The 21,970-nt window shown below is 35.7% G+C and overlaps 3 protein-coding genes and 1 long non-coding RNA gene across 4 annotated transcripts in view; 3 read left to right on the top strand and 1 right to left on the bottom strand.

Annotated features, from left to right (window-relative positions):
• The window catches only part of LOC137749434 (7-deoxyloganetin glucosyltransferase), a 5,634-nt gene extending 5,478 nt beyond the window's left edge, over window positions 1-156 (top strand). The window contains 1 exon segment of the mRNA XM_088689781.1: window positions 1-156. This exon segment is cut by the window's left edge and continues 818 nt beyond it. Coding sequence (XP_088545907.1) covers window positions 1-23 — 23 coding nt within the window. The 3' untranslated portion in view covers window positions 24-156.
• Window positions 157-6,884: 6,728 nt separating this feature from the next.
• Window positions 6,885-8,897, top strand: LOC137708472 (7-deoxyloganetin glucosyltransferase). The gene is made up of 2 exons (XM_068447556.2): window positions 6,885-7,595; window positions 7,811-8,897. Exons 1-2 carry the CDS (start codon window positions 7,088-7,090, stop codon window positions 8,731-8,733), a joined length of 1,431 nt encoding a protein of 476 aa, XP_068303657.2. The 5' UTR covers window positions 6,885-7,087; the 3' UTR covers window positions 8,734-8,897.
• Window positions 8,898-11,651: 2,754 nt separating this feature from the next.
• On the bottom strand, window positions 11,652-12,394 carry LOC148689405 (uncharacterized). Its single transcript, XR_015958187.1, has 2 exons — window positions 12,250-12,394; window positions 11,652-11,910 (listed from the first exon to the last, which is right to left on the bottom strand). It is a non-coding gene; the product is annotated as an uncharacterized LOC148689405 (long non-coding RNA).
• A 4,193-nt stretch (window positions 12,395-16,587) lies between these two features.
• Window positions 16,588-18,292, top strand: LOC137709427 (7-deoxyloganetin glucosyltransferase-like). Its single transcript, XM_068448517.2, has 2 exons — window positions 16,588-17,089; window positions 17,361-18,292. The coding sequence occupies exons 1-2, from the start codon at window positions 16,600-16,602 to the stop codon at window positions 18,290-18,292; spliced, it is 1,422 nt and encodes a 473-aa protein (XP_068304618.2). The 5' UTR covers window positions 16,588-16,599.
• Window positions 18,293-21,970: the final 3,678 nt, after the last annotated feature.

The raw sequence follows: 21,970 nt of genomic DNA, 5'->3' as shown, positions 1-21,970 counted from the left end.
GTGTGCTATTAAGGAAAAGCTAGAGGTCAGCTTTAACAATATTGTTAAGCTTTTGATGTTTTTTCATTGTTGGCCACAGCCTCAAATGATAATTATCTGGCTAGCAAGATATGAGGAAGCATGTACTGCATTCCTAAATGTTTTTTGGTTCAATAACTAGTAATATGTTTAGCCTGTGACCACCATCTTAAATTCTGTCAAATAATATCATGTATTAGTAAGTGGCTGTAACTCAGTTTGTTAAAAGCATTCGTTTTTGCATTTGAAATTCTATGTATGAATCCCCCTTCCCGTCGTTTAATATAGATTATTCTATTGTTTGTTAAAAAAACCAAAAGAGAGGAAAAAATAATGCCCTGTACTATAGTCCACTAGGGATAGTCAATGGTGCCCATGGATTGTCATGCTCTAATTAAAAAAATATAGACAAGTCTCAAATTAAGGTGCGAATCACATCTCAAAAATAGAATATCAAATTTCATAATTAAGACGTGACAAAATAAAAATAAATAAACGAATAACTCCAGAGCAATTAACAAAAACAAACTAAACTTGAGTTTGTTTTTACTTTACAATACGTCCTTTGTTCCGAATACGTAAGGCAACCAACCCTAGCATGGAATTCTTGTTCCTTATTCAAACAAACCTTCTTGCAAAAGCTTAAACAAACCTTAAAGAAACTTCGTCCTCGAAATTGAAAACGTATCGGTGTTAGAAAATAGTTTTGGGTATTTCTTCCGCTTTTCGGTTTCAAATTCCCATGTGATGCTGATGAAGACCATTAGAATTCAATGTAGTAGATCACGTATTTCTCATGATATCTCCCTCTAGAGGAATCAAAAGATTTGAAAAGTCTGGGAAGTCATCTCCTAGATTTATTGGTCGTTTTAAAATCGTATAGAGAATAGAGGAAGTGCTTACAGATTAGCTTTATCACCACAAATTTCAAGTGTTCACAATGTTTCCGATGTCTCAATGCTTCGAAAATATGAACCAGATCCAACACATGCTATCGACTAGCAAGAGTTTTGAGCAGATGAAGGCTAATCCTTTGAAGATAGACCAATCCAGATATTGGATCATAAAGAACAAACCCTTCGTACAGTATCAATTATGTTGGTCAAAGTTCTTTGGCAACATGGTGATGTGGAAAGTGCTACATGGGAATTATAAACTGAAATGTGGAAGAAATACCCATAACTATTTTCTAACACTGGTATGTTTTAAATTTTGAGGATGAAATTTGTTTAAGGCTTGTTTAAGTTTGTGCAAGAAAGTTTGTTTGAATAAGGAACGAGAGTTCCATGCTAGAGTTGTTTGCCTTGTGTATTTGGAACGAATGACGTATTGCAAGGTAACGTGTGAGAAAACTCTCCATGCATAAGGGAACGTGTGAGAAAACGAAGAAATATCTCACATTAGAAATTTACCAAACCATGCATGTACTCATAAAGAATTTTGGTTACTCTATATCTTGTAAATTGATTTAATTGCAAAAACTTAGGGCCATACTAGAATTGGTTCAATATGCATGAATTGCTTCAATATTTTTTTTCTTTTATGACAAAAAGAAAGTTAAATATTTGGACTAAATTAATAATATTAGACCATGCTACAAGAAACTCCTCATAACCCAATCAAAGCAGCTGACTTCACATAATAAAATCGATTTTTCAATTTCCATCTACATTCTATTGAATTTACATTAAAAATAGAGAAAATAATATTTAATAAACAACTGATCGATTCACATCATTTATAGCCTATTGTGAGGCTAAGCCCACACTCTCCCTCTTAATGTAGATAATATCATTTGTTCAATAATAATAAAAAAAAAAACGATCATTTGACAACTAATTGAATCACATTAAGTGCAAAAAACTTTTTTTTTATAACCAGATTACGCACCTCTTAAGATATTTTGAACGTGTTTAAAAATAGAAAAAAATAATATTATTAAACAATTGATTAAATCACATTATTGTTAGTCCATTGTGAGGCACTAATTATAAAAAAATAAAAATAAAAATTGTACAAAGCTAATTAGAGTGCTACTAGACCCACCCCATTGTCCTATTTCTCCACCCACATTATAATTTCACCCAACATATAAAGTTAAAAAGTTGAAACGTTATTTCCACACTCACTATTATTCCTAAAATAACCTCTAATTAACAACTTGTCATAAATTTGTATGAGTGCATTGTACAGAGTCGCCAACAATGGCTGGGACTTATCTACAATCGCTCTTCAATGTGCCAGTGAATCCACCTTCCCAAATTCAAGTCCCCTATTTCGGCATAGGCTGATAATGGTGCCCACCTGATTCAATTCCACACTAGGCCTCCTCATCTGACCAAACAAAGACAAAGTTTCCTTATACCTCCCATTCTAAGTACATCCCACAATCATGCTGATCCATGAAACAACATTCCTCTCCGGCATCTCATAATAATTCTTTGCACACCATCAACATCCAGACACCATACATAGCGCTTAAGCAGCGAATTCCAGACACCATAGATAGCCAGCAAGTAGCGAATTCCAACTCTCAACACTCCTCTCACTCATACCATTAATCACCCGGCGTGCATACTTGACACCACCCGCTAACCCACTTACCAGAACCTTCCTTTGCACCTGTTCCCCTTTTATCACCAACCCCGAGCACTAAACATACGAATAGGAAAACCCATTAGCCTCTGCCTCCAAACCCATCAGCCATTTATACAATTCAACCAACTTCTACGAAGTTTTGCTCCGAGCGTGGCCCTTGATCATATGGTTCCTTACAATAGTACCTGTGTCTTCAACATTTTTGAAAAATTAGAGGGAGTGATTGAGGCACCCAAAAGCAATGTAGAATGATAAAATCCGAACAAGAATGTAGCTTTTTTGTGAGTCCATGAATTGTTAATTTGGGTGTGAATTTAGGGTGTGCTTGCAGATCATTGGAAGCAACTAGTTTTTTGCTTTGTCCTTATATGTCATTTTACAAGAGGTTAAAATTGACATTAAAAAAATTAATGAAAGATGGGTGGAGAAATAAGACAGCAGAATGGGTTTATCAGCACTCAATAATTAATTATAAAAAATATTGTTTATAAGATAAAAATACCCTTACATTATTTTAGGCTGTTTTTGAAATTTTTTTGTTTGGAGGCATTTTTATTCAAATATTTTTGATGAAGCCGTGACCTCAAAATAGGACTACTGGCTTTATATATAAAGATAAAGATGTACCAGTTGACCATCGTTGTAATCCACATATTGATCGACTATTATTCATGGCTAACAGGAGTGTGGCCTGGAAATTTTCTGTTATGTGGGCCGAACTAAACTAATTGAAAATGACCATAAGGTGTTTTCTTTGAATATCATCTATTTGTTCCACATTTTTTAGGGACGGAACCATGACACGATCTTTTTTAACACATTTTTTACATACAATGTGAGATTCATTTTGTAATGTATTTCAATGATCCGAACCGTTGAAATATTTGCCAAATGACCATTTTTTTCAAACTGAAATGCATTTACTTATTTGGAAATGTTTTTGGCTTTTTCAAAAGCACATCCAAACGAGCCGAGTTAGATAAGAAAGAAAGAAAAACAGGTAGAAATTGTCCCTTAAACGGCACGTGCTTAAATTTGTTTCCCCTTCATTACAAATGCATGAGAGCCGAAAGCCAATCATGTGCAAATGGGAGTTGCAAGTCTCATGAGATGGTACCGCCTTGCTTGGTTTTTTACTGGTTTTGTAAAGCAAATAAGATATGATGCCTTTCTAACTACTGTTTTCAAAATCACGATCTAGCATCGTTTAAGTTCCACTTAGCGTCGTCTGGGTCTACCCTAGGCGTTAGGCGGCTAGCCACCATTCCAATTAATTTCCTCCATATGTTGTAAAACTTTAGAGTATATTTGTAATTTGTGTTTAGGTTGTGTGAAAAATGTGATATTTCCTCTATATGCTGTAAAACTTTGGAGTATATTTAAAGGAGGTGGTGCACTTTGGTATATTATGTCACACCGTTTATGCACATGCCATGCTTTATTGCTATTACTGGATCTCAACTGTTCCTAACTATTTTGTTCCTTGCTAAATTTGGATTATATCTAACTCCAATATCTTGGTGCCATCATGTTACCAGAAAATACTTGGGATTGTACGATTAGACCTTAATTAGGTTTGAGTGTGACAAGATTAGGTCAAAGTTGAATTTATATGACTAAGCCAAATTAGTTAATCAGTGGAAAGAATCTTACACGTTGAAGCAAAATTTGAAAGTACGTACTATTACTATATATAGCTATCTTAAGGCCAATAGGATCTCAGATCCTTTTGGTAAGGATCTTGAGAATTCGTAAATCATGTCTCTTTATTATGCATCATGTGGTCAGTTTTTGTCAGGTACTTCAGTTTGTATTTAATTTTAAATAAAAATATTTAAAATAATTCCTGATCGCATGATGTACAGTGAACATATATGATTCACGGATTCCCAAAATCCTCACAAAGAGAATCCAGATAGAATCCAGATTCATGTTCAGGATCTAACTTGAGGTTGTTTAAGTCATATGTTGACGTCTAACCTAGCTTTGTGATTAGACATGTGACTTTAGGTCGATCACTAGGTTTTGTGACAAAAATAATGAAATGATGGAAAATACTTAATTTGCACCATATTGTCGAAGTTCAATGTGATTAATTAGCAAAAGGTTCAAGTCTCACTCAACTTCGCCATTTGAGCTAACCCATGCGACAACTTAATTATGACTAAATACCTACCCTCGCTTTTTTGGCTTGTGCAATAATAATCTACGAAGTTATCTACAAGGGTAATGCTATAAAGATTCAATTTATAAATCAAATTTTGTAAATCAAATGTTGTGAATAGTGATGATTAGATTATTACTTAATTGTTGATTAATGTGCTTATTTTTTATTGATGACACATCAATTGATTGACAAATTTGATTTAAAAATTTGATCTCCCAAACTTTACTCTATCTACAAATATTGTGCTAAAATGCATAGAAAATAGGGGCGGCATGAGCAAAAGCTTTCAAGCCTTTAAAATTATGAGTAACATACGAATTGTTGTGTTCCCATGGTCGCCATTCCCTTGCAAACAAGAAATCACACTTAGAATTGAGACATAGCTAGTGAGGGTCCTCTACAAATGAAGGGAAGTGTAAAACTTCTTAGGGTAGAGTTATTGGGACTTGGTCAAAAGGTTTGTTTCTGTTTTAGCAGACTGCTAGGCCGAAATAGCATTTGACTTAGAGTTTGTTTAGTCATTTGAAGATTATCTCTGCAAAAATTATTCGAATTAGAGTTTGTTTAGTCATTCAAATATATTAAATACATGGACGGTTCATCCTAAATATACTACTTAGTATCTACACTGTTAATTTATTTGATACATTTAGATAACTATGATTATAATGAAAAATAAAAAATGGAGAAATAAAAGTCCGCTCCAAAATACTTCTTTTAGAGGACTTATGCTCAAATGTATTTTGAGTAAAATCACTTCTATTAGAAAAGTATCGATAATTTTAACAAAATTGCAAGTGTTTTTTAGGTAACCAAAAGCTTTTCTATGTTCCTAATTTTTTTTTTTACCAAATATTGTCAGAAGCACTTCTGAGGAAAAGGCGGATCCATTTTTTGGGGATCCGGTGATCTTGTAATTATGTCCGTTCATCGTACATTGTACGGTCATAATTCATTTTAAATTTTAAATTAAATATAAATAGTACCTAATGAAAACTGACCGCATAATGTACGATGAACAGATATGATTACAAGATCCCCCAGATCCTCAGGAAAAAGATCCGGCGAGCTGATAATTTAAAGCCGTTTTTAGTTTTGAAAACACATTTTCAAAACGGCCTGAAATTTACCGTAAGATCTAGGATAGAATTGAACTTTAATCTTTTCTTGATAAGAGAAAAATTTGTACTTTCATTATCAAGTATCTTATTAATACTCTCAACAACCAGCCGGCCTTGTCATCTTGTCATGTAATTTTAGCAACTGTTTGAAGATTCCAACCAGCCGGCCTTGTCATCTTGTTAGCAACTGTTTGAAGATTCCAACCAGCCGGCCTTGTCATCTTGTCATGTAATTTTAGCAACTGTTTGAAGATTCCAACCAGCCGGCCTTGTCATCTTGTCATGCAATTTTAGCAAAGAAACTCTAGTTTACAAGGCCTTTTTTTTATTCTCTTTCTAAAAATAATTTTGATTGCTTATGCCCGTCCTTTCTTCGTGTTTTTACTTGCTACTCCATTCATATTGGACATGTATGTAATGACAGTTTAGTCTTCGTAAAATTTGTGTACCGATTTTCTCATCAATTTGGACGTTCTTCGTCTACTTGTCTCAAATGTTAGAAATTTGAGTATGACAGTCAGATTAGATAGATGATCAGTTATAGTTTTAAAAGAAACAAGTCTTATTGTATTTGAATATGATTTGAGTTTACATAGGTATAACTTCCGAAACACATTTTCACCTTTTGTGAGAGTTATATGAATAGTGAATTTGATCAAACTACTCTATTCAAGTTTGTATCCTCAAACGTTGACTCTTTCAAATTGTTAGTTGGTAACTTATTTTTGTTTCACATTTTTTGGGGACGGAACCATGACACGATCTTTTTTAACACATTTTTTACATACAGTGTGAGATCCATTTTGTAATGTATTTCAACGATCCGATCCGTAGAAATATTTGCCAAATGACCATTTTTTCAAACTGAAATGCATTTACTTATTTGGAAGTGTTTTTGGCTTTTTCAAAAACATATCCAAACGAGCCCGAGTTAGACAAGAAAAAAAGAAAAACAGGTAGAAGGACCATCCGAAGAGCCCAGTTCAACTTTGCTTCTTCATCTCCTTCAGCTACGCTTTTCTTTTTTGACCTATAAAATTCTTATACAAATCAAAACACAATTGACAACTTATTTTTCTTTATTCAAACAAGATCATTTGAAAAGTAGATCACAAGCACTATAAATAGTCGAAATTTGTGCAAGCACTGCAAAGCAAACAAATAGGCAAACACAGAATCCAAGATGGTTTCTGTAGGAGAAGCTAATCAGCCTCATGCTGTTTGTATCCCGGTTCCGGCACAAGGTCACATAAAGGCAATGCTTCAATTATCAAAACTTCTCCACCATAAAGGTTTTCGTATAACCTATGTCAACACCGAGTTCAATCACAGGCGCTTTCTTAAATCTCTAGGACCCGACTCCCTTGACGGCTTGCCTGGTGATTTTCAGTTTGAAACAATCCCAGATGGCCTTCCGGATAGAGATGACGATTCCACCCAAGACTTCAATTTGCTTGCAGATTCCGTCAAAAACAATTTCTTGGCACCTTTTCTTGACCTCATAAAGAAACTCAACCGTACTACTCCTCCAGTTACTCTCATTGTTTCAGATGGTTTCATGGCTTTCACAACCACTGCAGCTCAACAACTTGGCATTCCCATTACACTCTTCTTTACATTTTCAGCAAGCAGCTCTATGGGCTATATGAAATATCCTGCTTTGGTGGAAAGAGGACTTGCACCGCTTAAAGGTAAAGAATTAGCAGTGTATAATTTCGTTATTATTTGATATTTCTTTTTTAATCAATATACCACCGCCAGTGACCAATTGATCTAAGGTTCATGGACGATAGTTGTGGCATTGGTAAATAAAAAAATTCTCAAGAGAGTTGCTCTTTAATTTCGCAAACATGCCTATGATTTTATTTTTAATTTTATTAATTAAGTATTGCTTGGGTGTTTGTAGATGAGAGCAGTTTCACGAATGGCTTTTTAGACCAGATAATAGATTGGATTCCAGGAATGAAACATATCCGTTTGAGGGATCTCCCCAACGACTTTGTGACAACAAATCCCGATGACAAAATTTTTAACAACATCCTTGAAGTAATGAGTAGAGTTCATGAAGCTTCGGCAATTATTGTACATACCTTTGATGCACTGGAGCAAGATGTTTTGGATGGCCTCTCAAGTATGTATCCACCCATTTACGCCATTGGCCCTCTCCCGTTACTTCTCAATCAGATGCCACAACATCCTTTGAAGTCCTTGGGATACAGTCTGTGGAGAGAAGAAGCTGAGTGTCTCCCCTGGCTGGACGATAAGAAGCCAAACTCGGTTGTTTATGTGAATTTTGGCAGCATAACGGTCATGACACCGGAACAACTTGTGGAGTTTGGCTGGGGACTTGCAAAGAGCAAGCTTGCTTTCTTCTGGGTAATTAGGCCTGACTTGGTAATTGGTAAATCAGCAATTTTTCCATCTGAGTTTGTGGATGAAACTAAAGGAAGAAGTCTAATAGCGAGTTGGTGCCCTCAAGAGCAAGTCCTTAACCACCCATCAGTTGGAGGATTTTTGACACACAGCGGTTGGAATTCGACAATGGAAAGTGTGTCTGCAGGAGTGCCCATGTTGTGTTGGCCTTTCTTTGCTGATCAGCAAACAAACTGTCACTGTACTTGCAAAGAATGGGGCATTGGTACGGAGATTGATAAAAATGTGAAGAGAGATGAAGTGGAGAAGCTTGTTAGAGAGCTGATGCAAGGAGAGAAGGGTAAGAGAATGAAGCATGAGGCCATGGAGTGGAAGAAATTGGCAGAGGAAGCCAATGGTCCACACGGTTCTTCATCTGCAAACTTGGAAAAATTAGTGAATCAATTTCAATTGTAAGAAAAGTCTAGATGTTCTGCACAAGAACAACCAAGAAACATGCACTGCATTCCTAGATGTTATTGGTTCGATGAATTGGCAACATCTTTAGCCTGCCACCATCTTCAATTTTGTCTAGATATTAATTTCGGGTTGAACATTTTGATGTTATACATTATTTGCTATGTATGCGATTCTACCCTGTCACTGGGATCATACATTGTGGCACATTAGATTTTCTCCTGCCAAAGATACAAGATAACATCGATTTCTTATCGAAATTTGGATAAATACTCCAGCACTATTAACAGGAATAGAAGAACAAGTGCATGTAACCAATGACAATTTAGATGGTAAAGTAATATTTCGGCAACGTAAAACAAAAGTGATTCTGTCAAGCATCTTTCGTAATTATCAGTCGGCTTTGGTTTTGAAGGTAAATGACAAACCGAATTATTGTAAAGCATATATGTTTCCTACCCAGTTTTAATTCTTACATTATTGTAAAGCAGTTCTCTTTCTCTATTAAATAAGGGGACAGTCGTGAACTAGTGATCAAGTGCTGTCTTTCTGCCTTGCTCAACTGATTTTTCGTTTGCAAATCTACTAATCAATGAATTACTTTTTGAAATTCATGATCAAGGGGGTGGCCTAGGCAGCAGGGAAATCAACTAATAAGTCATGCGTAAAACGATTTCTTCAAAACCTTGCCTATTTTCTTTCACGATCTCCCTAGGACATGCGTAAAATAGCAAATCAACCAAAGCATAATATTCATAATTTTCATAATATTTTTTTCATCTGTTGCTGCTAAGTTGGATGATACCAACTATCTTCAATGGCATTTTCAGATGAAATTGATGCTCGAAGGGTATGGCATTATGGATTTTGTGGATGGATCAAATCCTTGTCCCTCTCAGTTTTCTTCTTCAAGTTCTGCTGATTCAGAGGTTGTATCCGCTAGTTCCAATTTCAAAGTTGAATATGATGAGTTTAAGGTTTTGAAGATGCATGATAAAGCACTAATGCAACTTATCACTGCTAATTTGTCTTCGATTGCAATTTCTTGTGCAATTGGGAGCACCAATGTAAGAGATTTATGGGTGGGTCTTCAAGACTAATTTTCCACAGTTACAAAGACTTCCATTTTCGGTCTGACTTACAAATTATCAAGAAAGGGGCTGATTCCGTAAGTCAATATCTTCAGCACATCTAGGAGGCTAGAGATTATCTCTCTGCAGCAGGGGTTACTTTTGTTGATGAGGACATTGTTATCTTGGCTTTAAATGGTATTCTAGCTAAATATAACATGTTCCAGTGTGCTATTTGTGGTCATGAAAGTGTGATTTCACTCGAGGAGTTTCATGCCCTGCTCTGTTGCTTGCTGAGGAAGCAATTATTGAGAGTAACTCTTATGTCAATTTTCCCACCACTTTGCTGGCTCAAAATCAAAGTCACAATGGTAGTTCTAGGTTTTCCTATGGGAATTCTAATGGTACTTTTGGGTTCCAAAATGGCAGTAATGGTTTTAACAATGGAAATCACAGTGGGAATTCTGGGCAGTCCAACTTTTTTCAATCGTGGCAATCGTTCCAAATACAAAAGCAAAGGGAAATCGAATAATCAGGGGAACATACATTACAATAATCAAGGCTAGAGGTACTATAGTTCCAAACCTATTGTTCATGATTATGCTCCTGGTATTCTTGGAAATCCTTCTCAGTTCAATTGTGTTGCCTCATCTACCAATGTTGTTTGTCAATTGTGTTCTCAACAAGGTTATTCGTCTGTCAATTGTGCTTATATAGAGATGCTGAATCTTCTGAGTCCTATTAGATTTGTGATACAACCAATCACGCTGCCAAGACATGTTTCTATAGAAACAAAGCCAAGATTTCTGGATCACAGATGATTGCCATGAATGCAATATCCTCAGTTTTTTAATACTATGCCTCATGTGATGAATAATATGTCTTCTTGATGAATATGCAATCTTCTCAGTTGCCAATTTATATAAATGCATCATCTTCTTATAATATGCCATCTATGCCATCTTCTTCATCAAATTCAGCTTCACCATAAGTATGGTTGACAAATTCTGGTGCTACCAATCATTTGACTAATGATTTGCACAATTTGTCCTTGGCTTATCCATATCCTCATAATGACACACTACAAACAGCAAATGGTGAAGGTTTATCAATCACTCATTTTGGCCATTCCACTTTCAAAATTCCTATGCAGTCTATCAAATTAAATTTTGTTCTTTATGTTCCTAGAATAACTCTTAACTTGCTGTCAGTTCACAGAATTTTCTTGGACAATAATTGTTTGTTCATATTTGATGCATTTTGTTTTTGGATTCAGGACAAGGCCACAGGGAGAATCATATATAAAGGACTATGCAACAATGGACTATACCTTATACCATTCCTTCATGTTCTTCCCCTGCATCTCAGAAACAACCTTATCCAGCAATTTCATGCCTTAGACACACTGTCAAGACTACATTGTGGCACAGTCGTGTAGGTCATCCTTCCAACCCTATAGTATCTCTTATGCTTAGTAAATCCAATGTTACTGTTGTAAAAGATAAAGTTTTCATTAATTTGAAAAATAAAGGTCAAAAGCATATTTTAGATTGATATCCTAATTATCCTTCCAAAACATAATCAAGATCGAAATCATTCTCTCCAGATGTACCAAAAACATGAAAAAAATTAAAACCAATAATAATTGACTACTGATTAATAACATTTATGTTGGGTTCACAGGGTTGGGCTCAAGCTACTTGTTGACTAATACTTCTGTTGCACATCCTCTTTTCTACCCAGAACTTTTTGAGTTTTGAAACCATACTTTATGGCACAACTCTAATTGTTCTGTTCCTTTCATTTCTCAGTTTCCTCTTCTGTTTTTTGTTTGATACAATGTTGTCGTATAGCATTGACTCTCATATATTTACTGGAAAATCTACAGTACCACATTACATTAAATGCAACATGAAATAAACGAATGAGATATAAAGAAACGGATCATATTCATACACATTGCAGAGAACCTACAGTTTTTTTCCCCTAAAAATGCAAACCTATTTCAGACAATACACGAAGTATCTGAAGTTCCGTCACGTCGCAAACAAAAACTTGTCCATTATAAAAAATCGTAATTTGTTCTTTGCTCCGAGTTGACTCACCCCTAACAAAGATAAGAGGGAAAGCAAAGAGATATCAGGGAAGTCTTTTTCCAGTTTCCAAAAGAGATATCAACAAGCAAACAGATAGAATTAAACATTTGTTTGGTCATTTCAAATTTTTGCATGATATATCAAATGCAATCTCTTATAAAACCAAAAGGAAAAGGCTATGTTTTTGAAATCGTCCACACACGCACAAAATGATCATAACTTCTCATCCACTAGTGTACGTGTGAATTTCATCGTCAATCTCATACATGCACAGTTAAGACTCACTTATGTGCGTGTGAATGCGGAAAAATATCATAGCATTTTGGGCACGAAAACACAGATGAACTTACGTTGGAGTTTTGTGAGAATACGACTGTGGTTCAGAAGTGGCCATCGGAGAAAGTTGAACGTACAGGCTGCACTCCGTTTCCGATAGCCGCCAGTAGGAGGAAAGACTACTATTCCATCTGAGAATTAAATCAAGTCATAAAAATAAAGCTACAAAATGGGGGAGGAGGGGGTGGTGATGGGGGTGGTTGGGCTAGAGAACTGTATCGACGAAGGGATCAGAGTTTTCATGGTTTGATATAGGAGAGTGTTTGATAAAATAAATAAAATAAAAAAAAGCATAAAAATCGTACCCCAAATGTTGGCTAGGTATTTGGCCACGTGAGAAATTCTTTCACTCTCTTTCTCCGTCTAATTTTCTCTACCTCTCTCTCACACTTTCTACATTATGACATTGCGTGAAGGTAGCGGCCTTTTGTCTTTTCAAATGGGATTCCAAAAATGGAAAGTATTGTATTGCAAATTTGCAATTCATGAGGGTTTGTTTTGCTTTGGTGATGCAATTGACTCGTAATCCTATTTACTTGCACGTTAGGGGGGAGACAAATGCCCAAAATTGAGATATTTTGTTAATGAATAATCATCATCTCTTTTATTTGAATATAGTCTAATCATATTATTACGAATTTGGCGTCTTACTCTTAAATGAAAATTTTATTTTTACATTTGACGCAGTTTAATCATATTTAGAAACAAGTTTAATTATTGCAATCAACAAAAATATCTTTCGATATGTTTCTCTAAAATCCAAAAACACAAAGGGTTTGTTTGGATGAGGAATTTAGTGGGTTCCAAGGGTGTAGTGAGAACCATTTTCTGTACACAAGTATAATAGATTGATTATACAAGTGATTGCTAATATCTAGACTCACTTAAAATGTCAAATTTTGTTACAATACTTGTAAATACTCACTACTATCATTATTTAAACATCAAATATGTTGTAATGACATTTACAAAACATATCTAATTCATGAATAGTGATCATACTAAATACTTGTGAATGTTGTAGACCAGTCTTCAAATTCTCACATATAATAAGAAAATGGACATTTTTAAAACAAGAAGGGAAATAAACAACATAGGCATGGATAAGGCTTGTTCCACAAAAGTCCTTGTCATACAACATAGGCATGTATTGCAGCCCACATGCATGCAATTATCATGTACGTACTTTCACTCACATTACATATTGTCACTCATCTAGGTAGTCAAGTCCTCCTTTCTCAAAAGGAAAAGTTGTTTTCATTAACTTAAGGCACGTGGAAATTGTCCCTCAAACGGCACGTGCTTAAATTTGTTTCCCCTTCATTACAAATGCATGAGAGCCGAAAGCCAATCATGTGCAAATGGGAGTTGCAAGTCTTATGAGATGGTACCGCTTTGCTTGGTTTTTTACTGGTTTTGTAAAGGAAATAAGATATGATGCCTTTCTAACTACTGTTTTCAAAATCTCCATCCAGCATCGTTTAAGTTCCACTTAGCGTCGTCTGGGTTTACCCTAGGCGCTAGGTGCCTGGCCACCATTCCGATTAATTTCCTCCATATGTTGTAAAACTTTAGAGTATATTTGTAATTTGTGTGTTTAGGTTGTGTGAAAAATGTGATATTTCCTCTATATGCTGTAAAACTTTGGAGTATATTTAAAGGAGGTGGTGCACTTTGGTATATTATGTCACACCGTTTATGCACATGCCATGTTTTATTGCTATTACTGGATCTCAACTGTTCCTAACTATTTTGTTCCTTGCTAAATTTGGATTATATCTAACTCCAATATCTTGGTGCCATCATGTTAACAGAAAATACTTGGGATTGTATGATTAGACCTTAATTAGGTTTGAGTGTGATAAGATTAGGTCAAAGTTGAATTTATATGACTAAGCCAAACTAGTTAATCAGTGGAAAGAATCTTACACGTTGAAGCAAAATTTGAAAGTACGTACTATTACTATATATAGCTATCTTAAGGCCAATAGGATCCCAGATCCTTTTGGTGAGGATCTTGAGAATTCGTAAATTATGTCCGTTCATTATGCATCATGTGGTTAGTTTTTGTCAGGTACTTCGGTTTGTATTTAATTTTAAATAAAAATATTTAAAATAATTCCTGATCGCATGATGTACGGTGAACATATATGATTCACGGATTCCCAGAATCCTCACAAAGAGGATCCAGATAGAATCCAGATTCATGTTAAGGATCTAACTTGAGGTTGTTTAAGTCATATGTTGGCGTCTAACCTAGCTTTGTGATTAGACATGTGACTTTAGGTCGATCACTAGGTTTTGTGACAAAAATAATGAAATGATGGAAAATACTTAATTTGCACCATATTGTCGAAGTTCAATGTGATTAATTAGCAAAAGGTTCAAGTCTCACTCAACTTCGCCATTTGAGCTAACCCATGCGACAACTTAATTATGACTCAATACCTACCCTCGGTTTTTTGGCTTGTGCAATAATAATCCACGAAGTTATCTACAAGGGTAATGCTATAAAGATTCAATTTATAAATCAAATTTTGTAAATCAAATGTTGTGAATAGTGATGATTAGATTATTACTTAATTGTTGATTAATGTGCTTATTTTTTATTGATGACACATCAATTGATTGACAAATTTGATTTAAAAATTTGATCTCCCAAACTTTACTCTATCTACAAATATTGTGCTAAAATGCATAGAAAATAGGGGCGGCATGAGGAAAAGCTTTCAAGCCTTTAAAATTATGAGTAACATACGAATTGTTGTGTTCCCATGGTCACCATTCCCTTGCAAACAAGAAATCACACTAAGAATTGAGACATAGCTAGTGAGGGTCCTCTACAAATGAAGGGAAGTGTAAAACTTCTTAGGGTAGAGTTATTGGGACTTGGTCAAAAGGTTTGTTTCTGTTTTAGCAGACTGCTAGGCCGAAATAGCATTTGACTTAGAGTTTGTTTAGTCATTTGAAGATTATCTCTGCAAAAATTATTCGAATTAGAGTTTGTTTAGTCATCCAAATATATTAAATATATGGACGGTTCATCCTGAATATACTACTTAGTATCTACACTGTTAATTTATTTGATACATTTAGATAACTATGATTATAATGAAAAATAAAAAGATGGAGAAATAAAAGTCCGCTCCAAAATACTTCTTTTAGAGTACTTATGCTCAAATGTATTTTGAGTAAAATCACTTCTATTAGAAAAGTATCGATAATTTTAACAAAATTGCAATTGTTTTTTAGGTAACCAAAAGCTTTTCTATGTTCCTAATTTTTTTTTACCAAATATTGTCAGAAGCACTTCTGAGGAAAAGGCGGATCCATTTTTTAGGGATCCAGAGATCTTGTAATTATGTCCGTTCATCGTACATTGTGTGGTCATAAATCATTTTAAATTTAAAATTAAATATAAATAGTACCTAATGAAAACGGACTGCATGATGTACGATGAACATATATGATTACAAGATCCCCCAGATCCTCAGGAAAAAGATCCGGCGAGCTGATAATTTAAAGCCGCCTGAAATTTACCGTAAGATCCGGGATAGAATTGAACTTTAATCTTTTCTTGATAAGAGAAAAATTTGAACTTTCATTATCAAGTATCTTATTAATACTCTCAACAAGCTTTTTGATAATCACGAATTCTGTTTGAAGATTCCAACCAGCCGGCCTTGTCATCTTGTCATGTAATTTTAGCAAAGAAACTCTAGTTTACAAGGCCTTTATTTTATTCTCTTTCTAAAAATAATTTTGATTGCTTATGCCCGTCCTTTCTTCATGTTTTTACTTGCTACTCCATTCAGATTGGACATGTATGTAATGACAGTTTAGTCTTCGTAAAATTTGTGTACCGATTTTCTCATCAATTTGGACGTTCTTCGTCTACTTGTCTCAAAGGTTAGAAATTTGAGTATGACAGTTAGATTAGATGGATGATCAGTTATAGTTTTAAAAGAAACAAGTCTTATTGTATTTGAATATGGTTTGAGTTTACATAGGTATAACTTCCGAAACACATTTTCACCTTTTGTGAGAGTTATATGAATAGTGAATTTGATCAAACTACTCTATTCAAGTTTGTATCCTCAAACGTTGACTCTTTCAAATTGTTAGTTGGTAACTTATTTTTGTGTACTGACACGCTTGACCTTGATATTCTTCAAACACCAGGGTAACAAAATTGTTAGTTGGTAACTTATTTTTGTTTACTATAATCCATGATTATTAATTTATTATAATAGTCATGCCAAAATTCTTGTGCATGGGACTCTTTGTAGAACTCATTGTCCTAACCTATAAAATGCACACATTATAAACATTCATCATTATCAGAAATTTACACACAAAGTAAGATGGGTTCTAATAAACCTCATGCTGTTTGTGTGCCTGTTCCACTTCAGGGTCACTTAAAGGCAATGCTCAAATTGGCAAAGCTCCTCCACCATAAAGGCTTTCACATAACCATTATCAACACAGAGTTCAACCACAGGCGCTTACTTAAATCTCTTGGACCCAACTCCCTAGATGGCTTGTCAGATTTTCGGTTTGAAACGATTCCCGATAGCCTTCCAGATTCGAATGAAGATGCCACCCAAGACCTCAATTTGCTCGCTGATTCCATCAGGAATAAGTTCTTGGCACCTTTTCTAGACCTCGTCACAAAACTGAACAATGAAAATCCAGTGACCTGCATTGTTTCGGATGGTTTCATGCCTTTCACAACTCCTGCTGCCAAACAACTTGGCATCCCCATCACACTTTTCTTTACTTTTGCAGCAAGCAGCTTCATGGCGTTTAAGCAGTATCCTGCTTTGGTGGAAAAAGGACTTGCACCGCTCAAAGGTGAAACAATTGAAGAAATTAATCTTTAATTTTAGTATTAGTTTCTCTTCTGTTTTTGCCAATCAACAATTGCGTCGCTAGTGACTACTCTAGTAGCACCCAGTTTCCACTCTGTTGGAGGAGGTGTGAGTTCAAAGTTCACCAACGAAAGTTGTTGCATTAGTAAAAAAGTGAAATTATGGTCCATGAGATTTGCTCTTTAATTTTCTAAGTATGCAAATTAATGAACTTTCATTAATGTTCAAGTATCATGTGGGTGCTAATTGTGCAGATGAGAGTTGTTTCGTAAATGGATTTTTAGACCAGGTTATAGATTGGATTCCAGGAATGAAAAATATCCGTTTAAGGGATCTCCCAAATAACTTTTTAACAACAGATCCCAATGATGAAATTTTCACTGGCGTCCTTGAAGTAATTGGTCAAGTTCATGAAGCCTCAGCAGTCATTGTACATACTTTTGATGCATTGGAGCCAGATGTTTTGGATGCTCTCTTGTCAATGTCTCCACCTGTATACGCCATTGGCCCTCTTCAATTATTTCTCAATCAGATACCACAACACCCTTTGAAGTCCTTGGGATACAGTCTATGGATTGAAGAAACTGAGTGCCTCAAATGGCTTGATGATAAGGAGCCAAACTCAGTTGTTTATGTGAATTTCGGCAGCATAACGGTAATGACATCGGAACAACTTGTGGAGTTCGGTTGGGGTCTTGCAAATAGCAAGCTTACTTTCTTTTGGGTAATTAGGCCTGACTTGATCATCGGTGAATCCGCAATTTTACCACCTAAGTTTGTGGATGAAACTAAGGGAAGAAGTCTAATAGCAGGTTGGTGCCCACAAGAGCAAGTGCTTAACCATCCATCAGTTGGAGGATTTTTAACACATAGCGGTTGGAATTCGACAATAGAGAGTGTGTCTGCAGGCGTGCCTATGTTATGTTGGCCATTCTTTGCTGATCAGCAAACAAACTGCCACTATAGTTGCAAAGAATGGGGCATTGGTATGGAGATTGATAATAAAGTGAAGAGAGATGAACTGGAGAAGCTTGTCAGAGAATTAATGGAGGGAGAGAAGGGGAAGAAAATGAAGAATAAGGCCATCGAGTGGAAGACATTGGCTGAAGAAGCCACTGGTCCACATGGTTCTTCATCCACAAACTTAGAGAAATTAGTGAATCAAATGCAATTAAGAAAAAGCTAGATGTTTTGGATAAGAAGTTATTTGTTCAAAGACTAGCTAGGTATATTTTATTTTGTTACCATCTTCAGTTTTATCTGGATATAAGTTTTATCTTATGTACCAATATTTACTTTGTCTGGGTCACTTGACGATAGATGCAGACACAGAGTACGTACACTTAGGGACACATGATTTTCTTCTTCTATGGTTTGAGAACGTCTAAAGTTAATTACTGAAAGATACAAGACGGTATTGAATTTCTCAAAGAAAATATCCATCATCAAAGGAGAAACCACTTATAGCGCATTTACTAATCCGTAATCAGATTGTGAGGAATTGAATTGAGGAGGAATTGGATTGAGGAGGAATTGAAATGAGGTGGAATTAGAATCAGATTCTTGTTGAAGTTGTTTGCTAAAACTGAGGTAGAATCAAAATCAGATTCTTGTTAAAGTTGTTTACTAAAACTATCTGGAATCAGAGTAGGAAAGATGTTTGAGTCTATATAAGTTGTTTACTAATTCACTTCAATCGAAATTAAAACTAGGTAGATTACTAAATTGCCCTTACATAAATAAATTATTTTCATACTAAATAATTAAATTAAATTTATTAATTAAATTCATCTATATAAAAATATTTAAACATTTTTTATTTATTTATTTTTTGAGAGAAAGTTTTATTTATTTATTTATTAAAAGATGGTTTTTTCATCCATCCCCCACTTGTCCATCTTTCCCACGGCTCCCTTTCATCTTAAAGGTATTTCTTCCCAGTCGCATAACCCTTTACCCATCCTTCTCTTTCCTTGCCCTGTCTTTATCTTCCACCCCCTTACGCCTCCATAGCCACTGCCCTATAGCTAGGCCATTCATGGTCTAGAGCCGAGCGGTCTTGTCGCCGTCTTGATCTCGGTCCACTACGTCGGGTAAGAGTGCAACGATCGAATTCAAGTAAGAGGCCAGCAATTCGGTGAAACAAGTTGAGATTAGGCTAGGTATGTGATGTGGCCATACACTGCCGAGGGTGTGGTGTTGACAGAGATGAAGAATGAACAATGCTGGATAAGTGTCAAATGAAGGACAATCTTAGGATAATAAGAAATAAGTGAGGTTATAATTGGTAGAAAATCCATTTGAGATTCCTCAGATGTCCATGAATTAAAATACCTCCCTCATGTAGGAAGTCCAATTCCTCCAAATTAAGGAGTGGGATTCCCAGTGTGAAACCTTGTCCCTGATTTATCGTATTTTGTATTATCGGACTTATGAAACTACCAAATTACCCTTGAGTTGACTTTCGTTGATCATCTTGTCAAAACACGTATTCCTAATTTTTGTAACTTATTCTTATGTATTCGTCACCACGAACATGTAGGCGCAAACGGATTTGAAATTGGATTTATAACGAAGTTTTTACGTTTCGAAACGTCAAACGGTTTTCGGATATTTTTCGTGTTTCGTCCTTAGTGACCTTGTTTTGTGAGCCACTAGGGCTCACATGTTTCCTCCCTTTTCCCTCCCCGTGACATCTTTCCTCTTTCTTTTGTCTGAAACACTCTTTCTCCCTCTCACAACTCTTTCATCTCTCTCCCTTTCGACACTCTCAGCTCTCTTTCAAACCACCATTTCCAAGGGTTTCTCACACAAACAAATAACACGCCAATGACAACAACATCCCCACCATCACCCAGGTGAACTCCGAATTAAAGGAGAACCCTCCAAACACTTCCAAACTCACTACACAGTGCATTCACTATTCACCGAGTTTTCCGACGAGTTTCCACGTTCTCCGACGAAGGTAAGCCTCAAACCTCATCCAAAAGTTGTAGATTGTATCTTGGTTATGTTTGGAAGTAGTTTTGGGAATTTTTGGTGATGTTTGGATGTAGGAATCTCACGGGGGAAGCTTTCCTATTTTTCCAGCGAGCATTACCACTTTCAAGTCGTTTTCCGATCAAACCATGTCGAGTTAGCTGTCTTACAAGGTACCATTCTCTTCATCTCGTCAAGAAGTATAATTTTTTTTCTTGAATCACTAGATTTCGTTGAGTACTGAAGACGTTATGAACGTTTAAAGTTTACCTAGTTTCCGGTGAGTTTTCCAGTTTGCCCGCGTACCAGTCACCTTTCAAGCAATTTTCCGGCCATCTCTGGCAACCATTGGGCTTCCAAATAGGTATAATCTTATTCTTCACTTTCCTAGCTTCGTTTGATATATTATGGGTCGATTTTGGTTAAGAAACGAGTGAGTTACGAAGCTTTGAAAATTGTCCAAACTTTCGGCCAAAAATCCCAGATTCCGGTGAGCTCCGGCTAGCTCGGCACTTCTACCGACTTGGCTCGGCTGAGTCAGCCGTTGACTTCTGGTCAGCGTTGACCATTGACCAGTCAACATTGATTTTGGGTTGACTTTTTTGGGGATTCAGCCGGGACCTTTCCTAAACTAATTTTGATGTTCTGATTCCAAATCCGCACTCCATCTTCCCAAATTCAATCGTTTGAGTAAAGTTTTATTAATTGGTCCTTTTATGTGCTTAGGTGTGTTTGTTAGTGGTGTTTTCGTCCTTCCTAGTTCGAACGGCTCTTCAGCGACGGAGTATCTATGAGTGGACCCCTTCCAAAATGCATCATTTAATTACAAGAAATGCATACATGAAAAGCATGATTTTATGACTACATTTTACAAAACGTTTATGAGTAAAACGGATTTACGCTTTATGAAATATCATGCTTTATCAGATTTATGTTCTTTGAAAGATTTATGATTATATACCATGAACATGATTTATGATATGATGTTTGAGCTATTGAGCTCTGATGAGACATATTTTAGAAATATTATGTTTATGATTTATGTGCTTATATATATGCCTACGGGTGAATGATATCATTAAATGGCTTCGGTTGGGTGATGTAGGAGCCTATAGGCAAATGATATCTATATATGGCTTCGGTCAAGTGATGTAGGGGCCTACGGGCGAATGAAGATTTATATATGGCTTCTGTCGGGTGATGTAGGGCATGCAGGCGAATGAATGCCTTCGGGTGAATGAAGAATGAAGATATATATATATATATATATATATATATTTATATATGTCTACGGGCAGGTGATGAAGTGCCTTCGGGTGAATGAAGATTTATATATATGCCTTTATGATGCTACTAAGCAAACTATATATAATATATGTTTTATGAAGTTTTTATGGCATGCTAGGGTTTTCGGAAAACCTATTACATATTATGCTAGATGAGTTTTCATAAACTTTGGGGGTTAGTACGTTGAAGAATAACTGTTTTAGTATTCCTTATATATAAACTTGGTCCACTCATGTTTTGTTTTATGCCCCCTTAGGACTTAGAATCAAGGCATACAATCCCGACGTTAAGGCATTTCCGCATCGGTATCTTTGAGTCATCTCGGTGTAGGACCCCTTTCTTTGTAATCTTAATTAGTAGTATGCTCTGAACATGTCAGGCATCATCACCATTATTTTGTTGGCAGTTGAATATTATTATATTATTTTGTAAAGGTTGTATTTGAATATTACGTTGCATAGTTATGCACAAAATTTTTATGTATGTTTTACATGTTATTAGCATATGCATTCATGAATGGCTTGCGTCACCCTGAGGTGTCAACAAGCACATAGCCATCCCATTGTCTTTCGGACACCGGGATCGAGGCGTGTTAGAT

This window comes from Pyrus communis, chromosome 17 (assembly GCF_041283825.1).
Source record: "Pyrus communis isolate YQ-2024b chromosome 17, ASM4128382v1, whole genome shotgun sequence".
In the NCBI taxonomy this organism is placed as follows: Eukaryota; Viridiplantae; Streptophyta; class Magnoliopsida; order Rosales; family Rosaceae; genus Pyrus; species Pyrus communis.
The sequence above is the reverse complement of the archived record's forward strand: the minus strand, read 5'-3'. Positions and strand labels throughout refer to the sequence as shown.